This window comes from Pangasianodon hypophthalmus, chromosome 21 (assembly GCF_027358585.1).
Source record: "Pangasianodon hypophthalmus isolate fPanHyp1 chromosome 21, fPanHyp1.pri, whole genome shotgun sequence".
In the NCBI taxonomy this organism is placed as follows: Eukaryota; Metazoa; Chordata; class Actinopteri; order Siluriformes; family Pangasiidae; genus Pangasianodon; species Pangasianodon hypophthalmus.
In genome coordinates, this window is record NC_069730.1 from 12645535 (window position 1) to 12665341 (window position 19807).

The 19807-nt window shown below is 37.8% G+C and overlaps 1 protein-coding gene across 1 annotated transcript in view; it reads right to left on the reverse strand.

Annotated features, from left to right (window-relative positions):
• Nucleotides 1-4148: 4148 nt before the first annotated feature.
• Nucleotides 4149-19807, reverse strand: part of gpc1b (glypican 1b) — an 87281-nt gene continuing 71622 nt past the window's right edge. Inside the window, exons 4-9 of the mRNA XM_026925363.3 lie at nt 12505-12670; nt 12148-12278; nt 11361-11477; nt 11088-11218; nt 10778-10953; nt 4149-7994 (exon numbers count right to left, since the gene is read on the reverse strand). Coding sequence (XP_026781164.2) covers nt 7786-7994; nt 10778-10953; nt 11088-11218; nt 11361-11477; nt 12148-12278; nt 12505-12670 — 930 coding nt within the window. The 3' untranslated portion in view covers nt 4149-7785. The remainder of the gene's footprint in view (nt 7995-10777; nt 10954-11087; nt 11219-11360; nt 11478-12147; nt 12279-12504; nt 12671-19807) is intronic.

The following is a 19807-nucleotide window of genomic DNA, read 5'->3' on the forward strand; positions in this document are numbered from 1 at the left end:
GGGATCTGTCTATGTCTTTCAAAGCCTAAAGAAATGTGACTGTGAGAACGTCCTGGCTTAGGGGTTGTGAATGCCTTACTATTAATTGAGTTATGATTGAATTTACACGTATTTGTTAGGTCTTTTTTGTTGTTTTTTCCAAAACTGCTTAACATTGAGGCAAAATACGGTCCAAATGGAGAGCTGAGCAGTTCAGGTATTTACAGTTTTGTGTTAAAATGGCAGAGTAAGTGCAGAAATTTGAGTCAAATTGACAAGGTCCTCTAACAATACTGTGTTATCAGTGAGAGGGTCAGGGTCACGGTGGATCTGGAGTCTATCCCAGGAACACTGGGCATGAGGCAGGAATACACCCTGGATGGGGAACCGGTCTATTGGAGAGCACAATGCACACAAGTGCACAGTTGGGTCAATTTAGCGTAAACAAATCCACCTACTGGCATGTTTTTGGGAGGTCTTTGGGAATCCAGGGGAAACACACATGACAGACTATCCCCAAAAAATCCACACAGACATTGACATGACACAGACATGAGGATTTGAACCAAGGACCCTGGAGCTGTGAGGCAACACTACCTGCTGTGCATGTAGACCTCCTGCTTCATTTCAGTCCACAGGTTTTCAATAAGGTTCAAATCTGGAGACTGAGATGGTTATTGCAAAACACTGCTTTAGTGTTTCTTTAACTATTTCTGTATTGATTTGGAAGTATGTTTGGCCAGTGATCCTGCTGAAAGCTGCCACAAAGCATCAATGATTGATTGCTGTGAGGTGTAACATTATGTTTTGGTCATTAGGGTCATTGGGTTGAAGTTATCTGTGTAGTTTGTACCAGTACTTGTTTTAAAAAGATATACAAATATGTACAATATATAAAGGTAATAGACATAATGAAAGCTACATTAAATACCTATCACTTTGCATTTAGATGGGCAGTGGTGCCACACAACAAAGTGGTCAGAAGTGATATGTTTTTAATGACAATCTACAGCAAAAGTTGGCCAGGTGATCCTTGGCAATGTAAAGTGGACTGGCCAGGTGTCGCAAAAAAATTTGAGCAGAGCAATGCAGCAACGACCAATAGGAGTGGCGGACAGTGGTATGCTTCTTTTCCCCCCTACCATGAAACATTTCTTTTTACTTTATTCCAGCTTCCAGTTTGTCCTGCCATATTGCAATATCCAGGTGTTATTGGGAAACAACAACAGTTAATTCAAGAGTGCCTACTTGCTGCCAAAAAAACAAAAAACAAAATCACTTCATGGTCTATGAGTAGGGCCTTCGAAACAGCTTCAGTCCTTCTTGCAATTCTGTCACAAACTGAGTTATTGGACAATTCTTCAAGAAGGAAAGTCTGTAGTTCCTTGAGGAATTAAATTCATCTACCCTGCAATGACACTGACGTCTCTAAGCTCCTCCCCACCAGCCGTCACACCACCTGTTCCCTGGACCCCATCGCCCACATCAAGCCATTTCTTCCACACTCGTCTCTAAACTCAACCACATCAGCAAAACATCACTCAGGCAAATTCTCCACCACATTGAAGCAGCCTCATGCTACTCTTAAAAAGATCGAGGTGCTGAGATGACACTAATTCCCTGCAGTTAAGCGTAGTACTAGTTTATCAATGTGTATTGTTATGCTTGCTGATTGTTCATCTTTGTCTTGCAAGATTGTATCATTTATATAGTCAGGTCCATAAATATTTGGACACTGACAAAATCATTGTTATTTTAGCTGTCTAACACAGTATATTGGAGATATATAGAATAAAGTAATGAATATAAGCTCAAGGTGCAGCTTTAATTCAGATGAATAGTGTAGGAAGTACAACACTTTTTAGATGTGGTCTCCCTTTTTAAAGGGACCAAAAATAATTGGATAAACAAACATAAGCCTAATCCTTCTTTGTAAATCCTTTGCAGTCAGTGACTAGATGAAGTCTGGAACCCACACACATCACCACACACGGGGTTTCTTCCCTGGTGATGCTCTGCCAGTCCTTTACTGCAGCTGTCTTCAGTTACTGCTTGTTCATATGGTGATCATTTGGTGATCGTCTACTCTTTGAGCTCATATTCATTACTTAATTTAAATTCCAATATATAGTGGCACGCAGCTCAAATAGCAAGAACTTTTGTCAATGTCCAAATATTTATGGACCTAACTGTAATTTGCCTTACTTCTTAGTGACTAGTGTTTGTAGCACTCCTGAGTTCTAGCACTTACTCCATCTGGTGTGTTAGCTGTGCCTCTGAGAAACTAAATTTTGTGAGACTTGTGTTACCATTGGTTCCCTTAGCAGCTGTTAATTTTATAGGGACATTATCAACTTCAACCGTAAGAACATCATGAGGCAACAGTGTTTACACGATAAAGCACACCTGGGCTCATAAAATGGCCACATATTCCTTATTTGTTATACTAATTTGCAGTAACACTAATCAGGGCATATGTCTATTATAAGATCACCATTACTGCACCATTATGGATCCACCATGTTTCACAAGTAAGCCACAGACACTGATGGTTCAAGGCATACTTACTCTTCAAATATATCCATGTCCACATGAAAGAAAAATGAGTGAAAGATCCACAAGATATTTTATACCAAACGATTTACTGTATGTTGCTGTACATTTGTCCCTTAAAGGGAAGAATCTCTGCAAAGAGTTCTATCCTGATCAAAGTGGTCTCTTCCAGGATGACCCTGCTTCCATACACAAGGCACCAGGACTCCCTGAAAGCTGATGGCCATTATGGTCGCTTTGTCTCAACCCATCTGAAAACCCATGGGAGACTTTGGACTGATGTGTTAGACAGTGCACTATAATCATCACCATCATCAAAACACCAATTGAGGAACTATGTTTTGGAAGAATGGTGTTCATCCTTCTGGTACAGTTACAGAGACTTGTAGAATCTATGTCAAGGTGCATTGAAGCTATTCTAGCAGCTCATCGTGACCCAACACCTTACTAAGACACTTGCTGGTTTTCCTGTTTATTTCGTTATATAAGACTTGATGTCAGTTTCTATTTGGGGGCTGTTTAGATGTTGTTCCACTTGAAGCAGTAAATGACTACTGATGACTGATTTGCATTAAAAATGATCGTCTCTCTTTCATAGTAGACATACTGTACAGTGTAATGCTACTTGTCTTTTAACATAATGTGACAAATGTGTGTAGCTTCTTTCAAGTTTTTCATTCATGTCGTGTTTGTCATGCTATTTTAAATACCATTTTTAATATGTTTCATGTAATTTTATTACTGACTTCCCATAGCACTGTTTCCTGTGATGGACACGCATCCCAACCCATCAGGCAAAGTGTTCTTGGAATAGACTCCACTACCACCCTGACCAGGATAACACAGTTACTAAAGCACAGGATTTGAATTTTGTTTTGAACTCGTGGTAGTAAATGGTAAGAAGTCTACTTTCATAATTTACCTCTTAGTTTTTTGCACTTAATCTCAACTGAGCACTCTCTTTCTCTCAAATTCATACATTTGAGAGAACACTAAGTATTTTGGCATAACAGTATGGCAAATTAGCAAACGTAGAAGTTTAATGCTTGTTGGAACTGAAACATAATATATTTACATAGGAATAAATGATTTATCAGGAATTTGTGAGAATACACAAAAAAGCAGCTTTTCATTGATCATGTAGCCTATTGCTTCTATTTCACCACGGCTAATGGCCAGAGAGAGACACCAGGATACCTTGCAAGTATTTGTACCACTAATAAATACCACTGTCATACATACTTTCCCTAGAACATCCCTGTTAGGTGACAAGAAAGGGTTATTGTTCATCTTTCATATCATTTATATTGTTCTATCCTTCATAGTACCAGTACAGATAAATACATTACTAGTGGCCGGTTTTATAAGGAAAAATGCAATGGGCCTCATTTATAAGTGGATGTAAACACTATAAATCATTTTCAAGAGATTTACATAAGAAATATGCTTCTCATGCTACTGTTAGTTTGGAAATACATTCACATCCTACAAGAACTCCTGAACAAATTAACGAACAAAAGGACTCACTAATGTGAACCTCGATTGATTAGCTTCAAATTGTTTATATGGCTTCAGGTACTGTAATTTTATGCATGGATTACACTGTCCAGTTTAAATAGATTATTTATTTCAATTGCACACATAAATTTAATCAAAGTCATTTCATATTATGGACTTGAAACAAAGCAATCCAATACAAACCAATAAATTAAAACAAATAAGTCTGACTATTGAATTAGGGCAAAAAAATGGCGCCCCATAAAAAGCGTTATTGTGTGTCTGTGGTAGCGGACGCGCTGCACTGGCTGAGCTGCATTACAGGAAGATTTAGGATACTCTGCCGTTAGGAGGTTCAGTTTTACTGTTTAGTCACCAATTTGCCATTTTCAGCCCTGTGAGCTTTGCCTTTTATGGAGTTTTGTGGGCGTCACTAAAAGTAACTCAGCTATGCTATGAATATGCTTGGGAATTTATGGGTGATCAGCATACGTATGTGAATACAAAGAAAATCAGCGTTATCTTTTTTTTAATCTAGTGGGAACTTTTAGTTTAGTTTGGCATACGAAAATATTTACACACAACTTTACTAAAAGATGAGTCCCAGTGCTTTAAAAAGGAAGTGACAAAATGAGTTTGACGCAGACATTTTCAAAATTGAATGATGTATATAATTGACAAGTACTTTTTTTTTCCAGGAACATAAAACAGCAAATTGACAAATTTGCATCAAATTTGCATCAATTTTTTTTGACACTCCATCCACAAACACAAACTCTCTATTGGTGTTTATTGGAAAAAAAAAGAGAAATGGAAACACAAAACATTAAAGCATATATCAGAACATTTTGTAGATATTTGCATTTTTTTCTTGTTTAAATTTTATTTCACCAATGTCAGCCATATTTAACACTACAAGTGGTTATTTAGGGCCCAAGTTGGTGGAACAGGCATTCCTGGGCTTGTGATCAGAATCGGCTGAACCCTTCAATGGACTTTGTTCTTAATACATGACATGCAATTATGTACTCCTGCTTTTTGAAAAAGTGTATACATTTTCCAGTACCCAATATCCATGGCACCATTCTGCCATGTGTCCCAGTGTGTGCTACTGTCTCCTTCAGTCCTTTACACATGATGAAGAACTATCCCAGAAGATCGTCCCAGTTAAATGGATGTTGTGTAATAATTTTAGTGCTTTATTGGCTGAATATGTACATACTGGTCTAACGCCATGTATAAATGAGGGTTAAGGTAGCACTGAAACCTGACCACAAATTCACTGTTCTGCATACACCTACCTTTAACCAACAAACTAATTATTATGTTCTCCTTCTATATTGGACCCTATTATCCACGATGCTATCAGATAAGATTCTGTCTTTGCTTCTATCCAATTTTCTGATCCAATTGGTAATACACATTTTTCAACCTATGATCCCAATCGATCAGCCGCTTTATCACTGATGCTCAGCTACAGATCGTCAATCAAGTCGTGCGGCGGCTGCTGTGTTACTTAAGAGGCAACATATATGTCACAAAAAGTGCAGTATTTCAAAAAAGCTATCAGGAAAGGAATGGAGAACTGAAATGAGATTTACAGAGATTGACAAAGTTGTGCAAATAAATTTACATTTTTTTTTTGTATTTTTTTCTTTACACATTGTTTTGGAATGTGTCTGCTAGGACAAGAGATGACTAGTGGAGGAGAAAAGGGATGTCCCAGCATGCAGTGGTTTTGAGCACATCATCACTATAGGCTGCATTAACTGCATTGTGCAATCTGAACGCAATCGAGTCCACTGCATGTTCTGTAGTGATGTTATCACCCTGCGCCATTATTACTCATTTCCAGAACAGGGGTGTTCTGTCACAGGCACCGAAAGATGAGCATTCAGATTTACACTCTCTATCACACATACACACGAATATCTACTACCGACATAGACAAACATACACATACACACACACACGCACCTCCAAGGACCCTCATGTCCACATGCCCAAGCAGTCAAAGACTCGCCCACACACACACGTCCAAATATCTGTGTCCACAAACACACAGATACAGCCTCAAACTTGAGTTCATAATTAGTCTTAACTAGAGCGACTGTTTAAACCTGCTTGTGCAGTTATTATTTTTGTTTATATCTGTTTGTGATATTTTCTAACAAATTTGGTTCTAATGGTTCTTTTGTAGTAGCCTGATACCACTGCAACACTGTTAGTAAGGCTGTTATACGTGCATTGTTCAGTGCTGCACGTTCCCGCACTCTTTATTTGTCCCACAATCTTCACATCTGACCACTCGCTCACTCCGGCAGAAAAGTAAAAACTTCCTCTTGTATGACTATACAGGATCTCAATACCGACAAAAACCTCTAGTATGGACCTGATGCTCTGTGAATATTTCTGGCAGAAAGAGAAAAAAAAAAACCACAATTGTGCGCCTACTATTTATATCAGTATTTGTACCTGTTTTGAACAGATTCAAATCAGTTCATTCCAAATAATGAATTCATATTTGGTGACATCCCTAACACATGCATCTGAATATCTATCACCAAGACAAACACACACACACACACACACACGCTTCCAAATATCTACCTGTCCACAAACACCATCCAAAATGCTCAACCTCCTTCTCAACACTGTATTTTTCTATCCCTGTCTACAGAGCGCCATTCATAGACATGCTCATTAGGGATCACTAGCGTTGCAGTGAGAGCAACACATAAGCACTGTGAACATTTTCTAAAAGAGAAGTACAGAGGGAAATTTGGGAGGGGATTCTATCATGTAGTTCATTACTGAAACCTGCACATTGCTGTCTTACTGAAGTACACTATAGTGCAGTGTTTCAATCTCCTTACAAATGCCTTCTGAAAAAAAAAAAAAAAAAAAAAAAGCTCAGAGATGATGGGGAAATTTCATTAAATCAAGACACTATCATATAGAATCACATACAGCTTCGGTGAAGTGATACAACTTCTTGAAAATATTGTCTTTTTTATTCTGCTGGTGTGTGAACTTCAAAGCCAAAATATTGCTCTTTGCCTTGCCGAAATTATGCATGTGTTATCATTTATGCGCTTTATTCATAACTGTGGTACATATAGGTAGTGTTTTATGCAAGCCCGAGCCTTAAAGCTGCAATTGGAAAAAAATAACAATGATTATTAAAAGCACAAGAAAGTGTGTGTGAAAAAAGAGATGGCCGTCTATGAGAACAATGGTTTAAAGATAACCTATTGCAGGCCCACGGTTATTATTGTGGAAGTCTAAAACTTCTCTCCTTACTGTTTTTGATAAACAGGTGATGTGACCTATATGATGATTTCCAGACATTTAAATACACTGGATTTCAGGATTGGAGGGGATTCGGTAGCAATAAATAAATTATCTAAAATCCTAATTTTTGAATGAGCACAAATAAGAGATTTTCGCAGCTCTTATGGCACAGAACTTCAAATATGTAGTTAAATCCATACCTAGAGAATCACTTCTCAGTTCTTAAATGCGCGATATTTCCCTCACACCAGAGAAGGAGTGCAGGTATTCAAAACAGACATATAGAACAGAAATTAAAGTATATTCTGTATAGTGACAAAGAGGACTGTTCATTTCCACATTTTGCTATTGTTTGTAAATTTCATATGCTTGTTATGATATTATTTTTGGCAACGTAACTGCCCCCGCCCCTCCTCAGTCCATCCCCATCCCATACTGAGTCCTGATTGGCTGAAACAACAATTATCGCCTAAGCAGCACTGTGGCCAATGAGAGCAGGTAAAGGGCGGAGCAAGGGAGGATCCGTCTTCCGTCAGCTTTCACCTCATTCTTGTTCCCAGGAAGGTTGGGATAGATTCTCGGTCTGCGTGTACTGCGAACCATAATTTGCTGGTTGTGGAAACACTGATCATCATTACACATTCCACTTCCAGAGCCACTGATGTCATCACCTGAAAAAATAAAAGAACGGCAAAATTGTCAGAATTTGTAGTTTGCATTTGTTTTTATTCTAACAGCCATAAAAAATTGTAAGTCTCATGACCATCAAAGCCGAGCTTCCATCCAGTAACCTGCCGCTCACACACTCCACCAGTGATGCAGTACAACTGGCTAAGGTCAACCTGTCCCCAGCCCAAGCAGTGTTCCCACCTGCTTCAAGACAGCAACATTTGTGGCAGTGCCAAAAAAAACACCACTGACCTCAACAACTTCTGTCCTGCTGCCCTCACACTCATCACCAAGTGTTTCAAGAGGCTGATCCTTTGCCATCTGAGATCCTGCCTGCCCCTCAACACTGGACCTGTATCAGTTTGCCTGCCACTCCAACAAGTCAACACCATCACCACTTCACTGCACTCTGCCCTGACCCACCTGGACAACAGCAACTCCTATATTAGGATGCTATTGATCGACTTCAGCTCAGCCTTTAACACTGTTAACCCTTCCAAGCTGAGCTCCAAGCTTACCAACCTTGGCATGTACCAACCTCCAAGCTTACCACCTCCCTCTGTAATCTGACCCTGGACTTCCTCACTAACAGACCGCAGTCTTTTAGGTTTGACAATCACATGTGCTCCACTCCCACAAGGCTATGTGCTTTGCCCTCTCCTCTACTCACTCTTCACCCACAACTGTGTACCTGTTCATGGCTCGAACTCCATAATCAAGTTCGCCAAGGACACCACAGTGGTAGGCCTGATCAGTGATGATGATGAGACGGCCTACAGAGAAGAGGACGAGCACATGGCAATGTGATGTGCTGATAACAACCTGTCCCTCAACTCCCAGTGGACTACCAGTGGGCCCAGAGGAGCAACATGCACATCCCTATATACATCAATGACATATAGACTTTGTCTACGGAGAGTGAAAGGCATCATCAAGGACAAATTTCACCCTAACTATAGACTGCTTATAGCCTGCTCACTCTTCTTCCATCTGGAAAGCACTTCAGGAGCCTCTGCTGCCATACCAGCAGACTAAGGAACAGCTTCTTCCCCTCGGCAATCAACATACTAAACTCCTCACAATGCCACTAATCCCCCATCCTCCAACCCCACACTGCAGTTTGCACTCGGATCAACTTACACCATTGCACAGTTTGCACATACTGCACATGCACATCCCTACTTATGCACATGGACTAACCTTAAACAGTTTGCAGAGTACTATCTCCATTCCACTTTGCACCTTTGTTCACTGCACTGTACTGTCTTCATTACTATAATCCACGTCTCCAGACTCTAGTTGCATCGTTAATAACATGCCATTTGCACATGCCACTTTCTACTTTACTGCCACCTCACCTCATTGTTTCTTTGCACTTTACACTTAATGCAACTTACTGTTTTGCACCTCTGGTTACAAGCTAACTGCATTCTGTTGGCTTTGTACTTACACTCTGTTCAGTGACAGTAAAGCTTAATCTAATCTAATCTAATTTCTGGACATCCCAAAATGGAGGTTTAGGCAAAACCCATTCAAATATGTTGATATGTGTGTTTCAAATTAGGGTTCAGCATTTTTGTCTTTTTATTTTTCCAAATATTATTGCCATAAATACATGCATTTTATCATTAAAAATGCATTAACCTATTTCATCTCCCATCTCTAATCCAATTTTCTTTAGTGAAAATGGCTGCATTTTGCTCTTAAATGATCAACAGGGTTGAAAGTAGCAGTGTTGAGTTTAGACCATCCATCCTATTGGCACAGGGAAAGGACATTCTAATGATTTACATAATAATAATAATAATAATAATAATAATAATAATATATTATATAACTATATTATATAACTACAATATATATGTAATATATATAATATATTATTGTTAATTAATAATTTACTTTCAGTATATAATCTGGGTAACAAATGTACTTTCAAAGTAAGCTTGTAAGTAAATATAACTGAAAAAATAACAGTGCTCTCCATGATCTTCCTGTTGAACAAGTGACTTGTGGAATAGTCTAAATATTTCACAGGTGGGAATGTCTTCTGGTAACAGGGTTAAGTAAATGTTAACTAAAATGTAATTTTTCATAATCTACAGTGGATGACTCAAGCATGAGATATTTGAGCATGAAATGTTAAATGGATTCACACATTAATGCACATATAATAAGATTTTTGAACTATTTTAATGATTATATTTCAAGGTAAATTGTAGTTATACTGGGTTGGGACAAGAAAAATGCTGTTTTATACAGGTTTTATTAATGTTTTAAGGTTGCTGTGAATGACATTTTACCAATGTACATTACATAAAGGCCAAGGGTAACTCTGAAAGAGCAGGAGAGATCTACAGCTCTGATGAGAGAAGCTGTTCACAGGCTCATAACCTGGACACTACACAAAGCTAGTCTTCATGGAAGAGTGGCAAGAAAAAATCCATCCAAAACACATGCTGAAGACTCAGCAAACATGTGGAAAATGGTGCGTTGAGATCTGATGATCAGATCAGATCTGAGGTCTGATGAGTTCAAAACATTTTTTTTTTTTTGCCTTGATACACAGCGCTACATTTTGCAAGAAAGCACCACGGCTTATGACTCTTAGAGCACCATGCCCACCGTGAAGCATGGTGGTGGTAGCATTTTGTGGGACCTGTTCTTCATCAGCATTACTCGTTCTAGCGACTTGAGTATATACTGTAGGTTATTGAGCTACCTCATGAACTTAGTCCTTAGTCCTCAATACTAAGGCTGAACATGTGTGTGCACTCATACTCACTGGCATCCTGGAAGTCCACGTCGTTGCCATCGATGGCGTTCTTCATTCGGCTCGTCATGATTTTGAGCTGCATGATCTGTTGTCGTATAATCATGTCTGGTTTAGTGATGTCAATCTCCACTTCAGGGTTGTTGATCTGGTTGGCCAGTCCGTCTCCAATCACCTCTGGGAGATACCTAACACATACAACAAAGACAATGCCAGCTTGTGGTATTTTGACCTTTATGTTAGCAATAATGTGCTATTGCTTTTGAGAGCAATACAGTTGCAAAATGAACCAAATTTTCAGGCTCTATGTGTGAGGATGTACCTATCTACGGCCATTCCATTCCAGCATTTGTTCTCGTCACTGCTTTTTGCCTCTCGGTCCACACACAGCTTATTGGGCAACTGAATCCAGTATTGCATCATGTTCCTTATCTTGTGGGATACATCTTGTAACTGAAGAAAATAGAGGGAGAATGGTAAACTAAATCTCAGACTGGTCAGAAATACTGTAGTGTTCTACACATACTAGTCTCTCTAGCTTGCTACATGCATAAACGTGATTAAACATAATGTCACAGTGTGATCATACACACACCAGTTTTTCCACGCTTGCTGCTGAAGTGCTGCTGAAGTCTTCTCCTACGGGGTTGCCTCTCTTTTTCGGCTCCTCCGGGCTGGGGTTCTCTGGAGGTGTACCACATGCCTGAAACACCTAAAATACAAAACGCACAAAGCAGGAAGTCTTTCAATCTTTCAGACACGTGCAGATCTCACAATAATATATAATATTCTACTCAGGAAATATTAATAGATTCCTAATAATATTACTATGTTACTAGAACATTATAGCAGAATATTAGATATTTATTTAATAAAGGTTTTGGTTAGAAATGGTGTGATGGTGGTTGGAAAACAAGAAGAAAACAAATTATCATAATTAAATCAATAAAAATCATTAACAAAATTATTGATTTTATATGTACAGGTCAAACTATGCTCTATGACATGCAAAAGTTACAAATTTCACTTTCCACTTCACCACCATGCCTATTTTTAATATTTCTAGACTTCTTAGTCCTGTACAAATCTTTTTTAAAAAAAGTTACAAAAACATATTTTCATGCTGTAACTTTTTTGTAAAGCCTTTTATCTATCTATCTATCTATCTATCTATCTATCTATCTATCTATCTATCTATCTATTTATTTATTCATTAATTCATTCATTTATTTATTTATTTATTAGTAAAGCTTATCATTCTACATGTTTTGGACTTATTTTAAGTGCAAAAGTCAATGGAAACTAGCTCACTTCAATTCAAACCATGTTACTACTTTCTAAATCTTTTGTATTTGTTCTGCATCACTCAGTAGGACTCAGACCTTGCTGTTGAAAGTGTTCAGGTTGTCCTGCATGTAAATGATGGCATCAGCAATGCACTTAGGCAGAGACAAAATGGTTGCATCCACAGTGGGGAGTCTGCTCAGCCGATCAGCCACCTGTAGCATAGCATCTACACACACACACACACACACACACACACACACAGAGAGAACCAACACATTACTAAAAACAGCTGCTAAACCACAAATATTCATATATAACCTTATCTATTCAGTGAGTTTATATATGAGTTATATATGTTTCTTTAACTTGAGTACAAATTTGCATTCAGGGGCTCTCACATACTAAATCTCCATTTCAGTTCAAATCTCCTCAGCTACTCAGGCTCCACCCACCTGCAAGGTTTTTCCACTCAGTGTCCAGGTCTGCCTGATTGGCGAGACAGCCCTTCATCACGTTTCTGCAGTACGGGGAGCATGGCTTAGCCCAGGCCATTTCTCTGCAGTGAGGACAGTATGTCTGCTTCATCAGAGCACGTACACACTCCACGCTCAGAGGAACCTTAGGGACAGGATGAGAGCGAGAGCAAGAGAGAGAGAGAGAGAGAGAGACAGAGAGAGAAGCATCTTGATTCGTTTGTTCACAGTATATTAAGCATTGCTGAATTAACATGTTATGTAACTTTGTGATATAATTTCTAATTTGCTGGTTAATTTAGTCAGGCATGAGCCAATTTTTTTGTATGCCTGCACTTACACAGAAATTTAACTATAAATAGCAAACCTCTCCAAATAACAAGGATTTTAACAAATAAGGAAGCAAAAACATCGCAGCTAGTAAAATGTCAATCTGACAGCTGTTGCACAATAATACACAAACGCCTTATGTTTAGATAGGCTTATTAAATATGGCAAAGATTATGATAAACTGGGATGATTTAATGCTGCCAGCATCACACGAGCACTCAGGTTTATGTCCCAGGGTGTCCACATGCCTGGTACCTTCTGGCATTCCTGTTAGTTATTCTGTCATAGCTAGACCTGCCTGATTACACTCTGATCATAATCCACGTAAGAAATAACACACAACAGGAATAATATTAGGATTATTTTCCTACAACTGCATAGTCTGGAGTGTGTTATTCTTTTTACACCACAGCGATTTGCCAACGATTACAAACTTTAATTTATTAATGAATGACACATCATACTTTTAAACAGTTTATAGTTAAGATTTAATGTTGTAGACAAGTTGTCACTTATGTTATAGCAACCCCACACCCCCCCACACCCCCAACCTCATCCTAACACTCTCTCTCTCTCTCTCTCTCTCAAAAAACGCAGCTTGTCATTTTACCCAGAGATTTTAGCATGCAAAGCACCGACACCATACAGTAGACTCCTTAAATGAATGATAAATAAATGTTTCCTAACAAAAAAAAACTTCACCACATCAATGAATATACATTTTCCTACATGTTTTTTTTGTATCAGTTTATTATTAGTCTTAGATTATGTGGAGTATCTGCCATACAAGTCCCTGTATGTTGAGTTGTTACTACAGAAACAAAGTATTAGAAGAATCACATTAATATAAACTGATAATTTGACAAATCAGACTCAGCTGTGCTATGCTATAAACCCTTTTAAACCATTGCAGTATAAGAGCATTCCTAATAATCTCTTCTCACTCTCTGTTGAGCTGTATGTGCACTTCTGCCGCCTGATGTAATGCACGTCGTAGATCCTGACACACTTTTACTGCTGAGGCTCATCATACACTCCAGACCTGCCTCATTCATCCTGATGCTCTAGTTCTGTTTGAAGCTTCTGCAATTGTTCTGTGCTAATTCTGTAAAGCTGCTTTGTGACAATATCAATTTTAAGTGTGTTATACAAATAAAATTGAATTGTGAAGATTTGAACTTATTCGCATCACAGAGACACAGAAGTAGTATAATATAACCTCCTACAGGCTCATACATGAGTGAACACCACAAAATCAGTCAGTCAAAAGTGAAATCTAATTGTATATAATTATGAAAATGGCACTGTGCCACCCTTCCAACGCATAAATGAATAAACAAAACGATTTGATTTGATTGGACAACCCAACAAATGATGTACTCAATCCTTACCTAACCCCTTTTTAAAAGTACAAAATTACAAGTGTGTGTTGTGCAATGCAATTTTACTCTGTTCCCCAGTGAACGAAATTCCCTACACTGAAGTAAACCCTACAGTGTATACAGGACACTGGGGGACAAATAAACAGTGTGAAAGATAATTTCACACACAATTCAATACTGTAACAGTATATTTAGCATGGCCCATTTAATTTAGTTTTCTCATATACAAATTAATTAATTATTTAATTAATTATTTAAATAAAGTTGATCTGGATGCAAATTAGCACTGCATGTGGTAATTCTACACTACAGGTATTACATGTGGGAAAAATTTCTTTGGCTTTTTGCTGTTTTCACACTGACATCATTTAGTTTAAAAAACTGTTTATTAAAAAATAAATACATACATCAATAAAAATAAAAATACTACTACCACTGCTACTACTACTACTACTACTACTACTAATAATAATGATAATGAGAAGCAGGAAGAAGAACTACAGGAACACCTTATATGTGTAAAACATTTCTATTTTATTTTGGTAATGATTAGATGAGTTGAAAATAGATAATTATGTTTTTTCCCCATCAAACTCAAGAAAACATCTGTAATTGGTTCAGGAAGCAAATCTTTTTCTCCACAACCTGCCACTAAATTGTCTTGTAATGGCTGTAATTTCCATAGTCAAGGCACATCAGTTTCCCATCTCCACTTAAGAACAGGCCAGTGTTCATGGACAAAACAACTTTTTAGACCTAGAAGGAGTGAATCAGGAAATCCTACAAGCTTCTAACATTTTGTACAAACTGATATTGACCTTAATCTCCTGCAACACGAGTCACCCATACTGCTTAAATAAAGCTTCTCCGAACAATACAGCTAAAGTCCAGGCCTCTTAATAGCTGATCACAGCAATAGTCATAATTATGTGTGGTTTTGGATATGACTGTAAAACTGAGTGAAGTGAGTCAGACTCTGTCCACAAGCAAGAAGGCAGTAAATCCAGACTCTAACACAAATTTCATAAAAGGTACTGATTGAGGCATATCTACTTTGTAAGATACCACAAAAGCCAACTCATATTAAAAGTTATTAAAAGCATTTATAGTGGTTGAAGGGACTTGTATGGCAGGCATTCCACCTAATCTAAACCGAATAATAAAAAGATATGTGTTAGTGTTGTTTAACAAAGAAAAACATCTAATCGTTGATGTGGTGAGGTTTTTTGTTAGGAGACGTCATGTAACATTTATGGAAGGAGTCCTGTGTGTCAGCGCTTCGCAATAGTTATGGTGCTTTGGAAAGTTTCCCAGGGCAGGAAAGCCTTCAGGACTAAGGTAAAATGGAAAATCTGCCTTTTTTGTCTCATTAAATTCAAGAAGTTAAAAAAACAAAAAAAAAGATGATGATGGTGAGGGAACTGTTTATAGTTGTTTTAATGTAAGTGATATAAGAAAATAAATTGTCTCACAGATGAGTATATATAAAATGGAAACTGTAATTGTCAAGTCACTATGGTACTGTGGTATAAAGCGGAATAACACACTTCAGACCATGCTGTTACAAGAAAACAAGGATACTCTAAAGATTTCCACTACACAAGATTTCCACAAGTCTCACTCATTATACTGGCTTCATGTATAATCTGTAGATTTGTACATACAAACTGCTGCTGTAATCATAAAGACTGTCCTGTGCTCATCCCAGTACTCGTAATAATACACTCATACTGAACATCCTTTCACACTTAGTACTGTTTAACTTTATAGTTTACAGTTCTAGAAGAGTAATGATTCATAATCCCACTATCTGCTGTCATCCTTTTGAGTCTGGTTCCTCTCAACGTTTCTTCTTTATATCATCTCAGGGACTTTTTCCTTGACACTGTCAACTCTGGCTTGCTCATTAGGGATCTGAATCTCTGTCAAGATTCATGTAAAGCTGCTTTGTGATATTATCTATTGTTAAAAGTGCTATACAAATACAATTGAAATTAATATGTATCACAAATTACCCTGTAAATATAATTCATTCTTGATTGTGTAAGTTACCAGAAGTAAAAGATACAAATTCCTGGCCCAGTGCTAGTAATGTTAATGAGGCATTTAATTCACATGTATCTGTAACAAATTACACTTTAAATTGACAACATGAGAAACTGCATTGCTTATTAATCATCTAGTGATTTTGTTCCTCTCATCAGCATCACACCAACACACCAGAGCAGAAACTTTTAGCCATTTTCGGCTACATCAAGAGCACGTATACGAAAATGCTATAATATTTAAAGAGCCTAATTTTTATAACCCAGTTTTCTGTATAAACTTGCTATCTATTTATCACATTATCCTCAAAAAGCCACATAACACTGTAGTAGCAGCACAGATTTTAAATTGGTAATGTCTAAATTTCTTTCCCAAAATGATCTTTTAAAGGATAGCTATCTGCTTTAAGTGGTTTATTAAAAAAAAAAAAAAAAAAAAAAAAGCTGTTTTGTTCATTAAATGTAGATCACATAGAATATAACGAATTCAGATTTCCTTATCACTGGATTTCACCATACAATGCTGTTACACCTCTAATATAGCCTGCACCTGTCATGTAAAGTAAACTTCCCTCCTCTATTCTATAAACCACTGTTTCACCTGAAGAGCCTCTTTGTCCCCATCAAGCCTGACTCATTTCAGAAACTGCCGCCTCTTAAATGTCACATCATTATAGCCATCAGCAAGGACTCATAATGAGCAAATACTGTGTATGTTGTACAGGGCCCACAACGATACGAACTATACAGGTGCTGGACACATTAATTAGATATTAGATGGGCATAATCTCTGTTTATATCCAGCAACATGTCCCTCAGAGGCATTCAAACCATGTAATACTCATGATTTACATCCGCTTTACCCAGAAGGAGATGTGCGTCAGCGCCTACTATTATGTCTGACAAAGGAACAAAAGAGCTGGTTGGCACGCATAAGTACAGGGATCTAATTATGAGTAATTTGTGAATGGAAGGACTCCATATTTTAAAGAGAAGAGTAACAAAGACAGAAATCAAGACAGAAATGGAGGGACGGTGTGGTCAATGAGAAAATGGTAAGATACATGGGAGGAATATAGTAGCAGTGCGAAATATGGAAAGAGAAAGAAATACTGCAAGAATATAGATGGAATCCAGGATGATGGTGTGTTGTGCCAGCTGCAATTCAAATCACAGGTTTATATTAACAATTAACATGCTTATTCTGATTTCCTTATTGTTTCTATAGTAACATCCCATCCCCAAGGACGCAGAGGTGGACAGTAAGAAGAAGAAGCCTTTATTTGTCACATACCCATTACAGCACATTGAAATTCTTTTCATTGCATATCCCAGCTTGTTAGGAACCTGGGGTTAGAGTGGAGGGTCTGCCATGATCCAGCACCCCTGGAGCAGAGAGGGTTAAGGGCCCAACAGTGGCAGCTTGCTGGTGTTAGGGCTTGACCCCCATCTTCTGATCAATAACCCAGAGCCTTAATAGTTGAGCCACCAGTGCCAGTGTAATTCTTTGCTGTATTTAATTACTTACTAATTATCTGTACTTTATTATTATTTTTTTAGTATTTCCATTTTTGCAGACTTTATACCTTTACTCCACCATATTTCAAAGCAAACTATCCTACTTCCATGCCATTATTTTCCATAGCATGTCACTCGTTAATTATCACTCTGAAGTAGGAGAAAACTGGATTGGATGCTGCTGTAAATAGACAAACAATAAATAAGCAATTATCATAACTTCACAAGTCAAGTACTGTCACGTCTTGGCCTGCAGTCAGAGAGGCCTCTAGATACTGATCATCAAAATAATATAACTTAGTACTTTTGACACTGGAGTACAGTAAAAAGCAGGCACATTTGTACTTTAACCCAAGTAGAGATATATATATAGAAGACTTTTACTTTTACTTGAGTAGCATGCTACTGAGATATGTCTGCTTCACTTAAGTACAGGATTTTTGTATTTTGTCCACCATTGGGCAGATGTTGCACATAATCTAAGCCTAATAATAAATTGATTAAAAACTTAATATAAAAATATTGTTATTTAATACAGAAAAATGTGTAATCATTACTCTGGTGAAGGTTTCTGTAAAGAGACTTTTATTTAACATTTCTGAAAAGAGTCTTGAGTGCCAGAGCTTTGTAATGGTCAGTAAGTTTTCCATCGCAGGACAGAGGACTTTGCACTTTCCAGTTTTCTTATTAACTTTAAGAGAGAGATAAAAGAGGCTGGTGAGGGAACAACTCTTTATAGCTGCTATAATGTTATTGAGAACAGGAACTAACTTGTGTCACGGATGTTCCACAACATTAAAAGTAACTATAAATGCTTAACAAGTGTTGTTCACTTAACCCTTTCTCAAAGTACACTGGTGTTTCATTCCAACTTATCGGACATTTTCAATCATTATAAACAGATGAATTATTTTATCGCCACAAGTTATAAGATTAGCCAGGACACTGTTGGGTTTCTGTGTGTAGAGTATCGTGACTCTGTGTTTAGCTGCTGGTGAGCAGGGCGCTGTGAAATGGTAGAGGTGTGAGCCCCATGCTAGTCAAACAATTCAAACCTCTCCACAACTTTTAGCACAACTAAAGCTTTTTTGATAGTAAAACACCTTATACAACTGCCACAATAAAATTATAACATTAAACCTAGGTAGGCTAGGTTAAAAAAAGAAAAGAAAAGAAAAACTGCAAATTCTTAAAGCCCTGAGGCTTTGGAAATTCCATTTTTTTGACCTCTGGTAAAAAGAGTTAAATTAAAAAGTATGATCATTGGCTGTGGTATAAGAGAAATAAAACACTACAGGACTTGCTGTTATAGGAAAATAATCAACTTCATGGTGGTAAAAGTAAGACCACTTCACGTTAGGCCATATCACACCACCCCATGATTTTGTTCCTTACTCTGTTTGTTTGTTTATTTATTCATTTTTCCTCCGAGACACACGAAGCTGCTGACCGAATTTTTTCGAATTGCTGCTTAAGTTGCGTCACAGGGTGGCGTAACACGCGGAGCAAAGCGCTATCCAGCCACTTCTGCAAGGATGAGCTCACAGACACCCACAATTGGCTAGTGTCACTGTGATTGATATGGGAGAGAGAGTATGCCATCCTTCCCACCCAGAGAGCATGGCCAATTTTGCTCTCTTGGATTCCCGGCAACGGATGGCTGTGGCATTGTCGGGATTCAAACTGGGGAGCTCCAGCTGATAGGGCAAGCTCTTTACTTATAATTATTCATAATATTTGTTTTAATGCATTACTGAAATTTTAAATGATCATTTTGAATCTGAAGCTTTCCAAATAATAGCTGAGGTTTTTGTGTGTGTGTGTGTGTGTGTGTGCGTGTGTGTGTACAGGAAGAATAAGAAACGATGAAAATTGAGAAAGACATGAAGTGTGGGAGAAAGAGAAAGATGGCAAAAGCAAGAGGAACATGCTCATGCTCATTATGCCAAGTCTATCTGTGACTCAATGGATCCTTATAAAGCTGGACAGGAAAAAAAAGACAGAAAG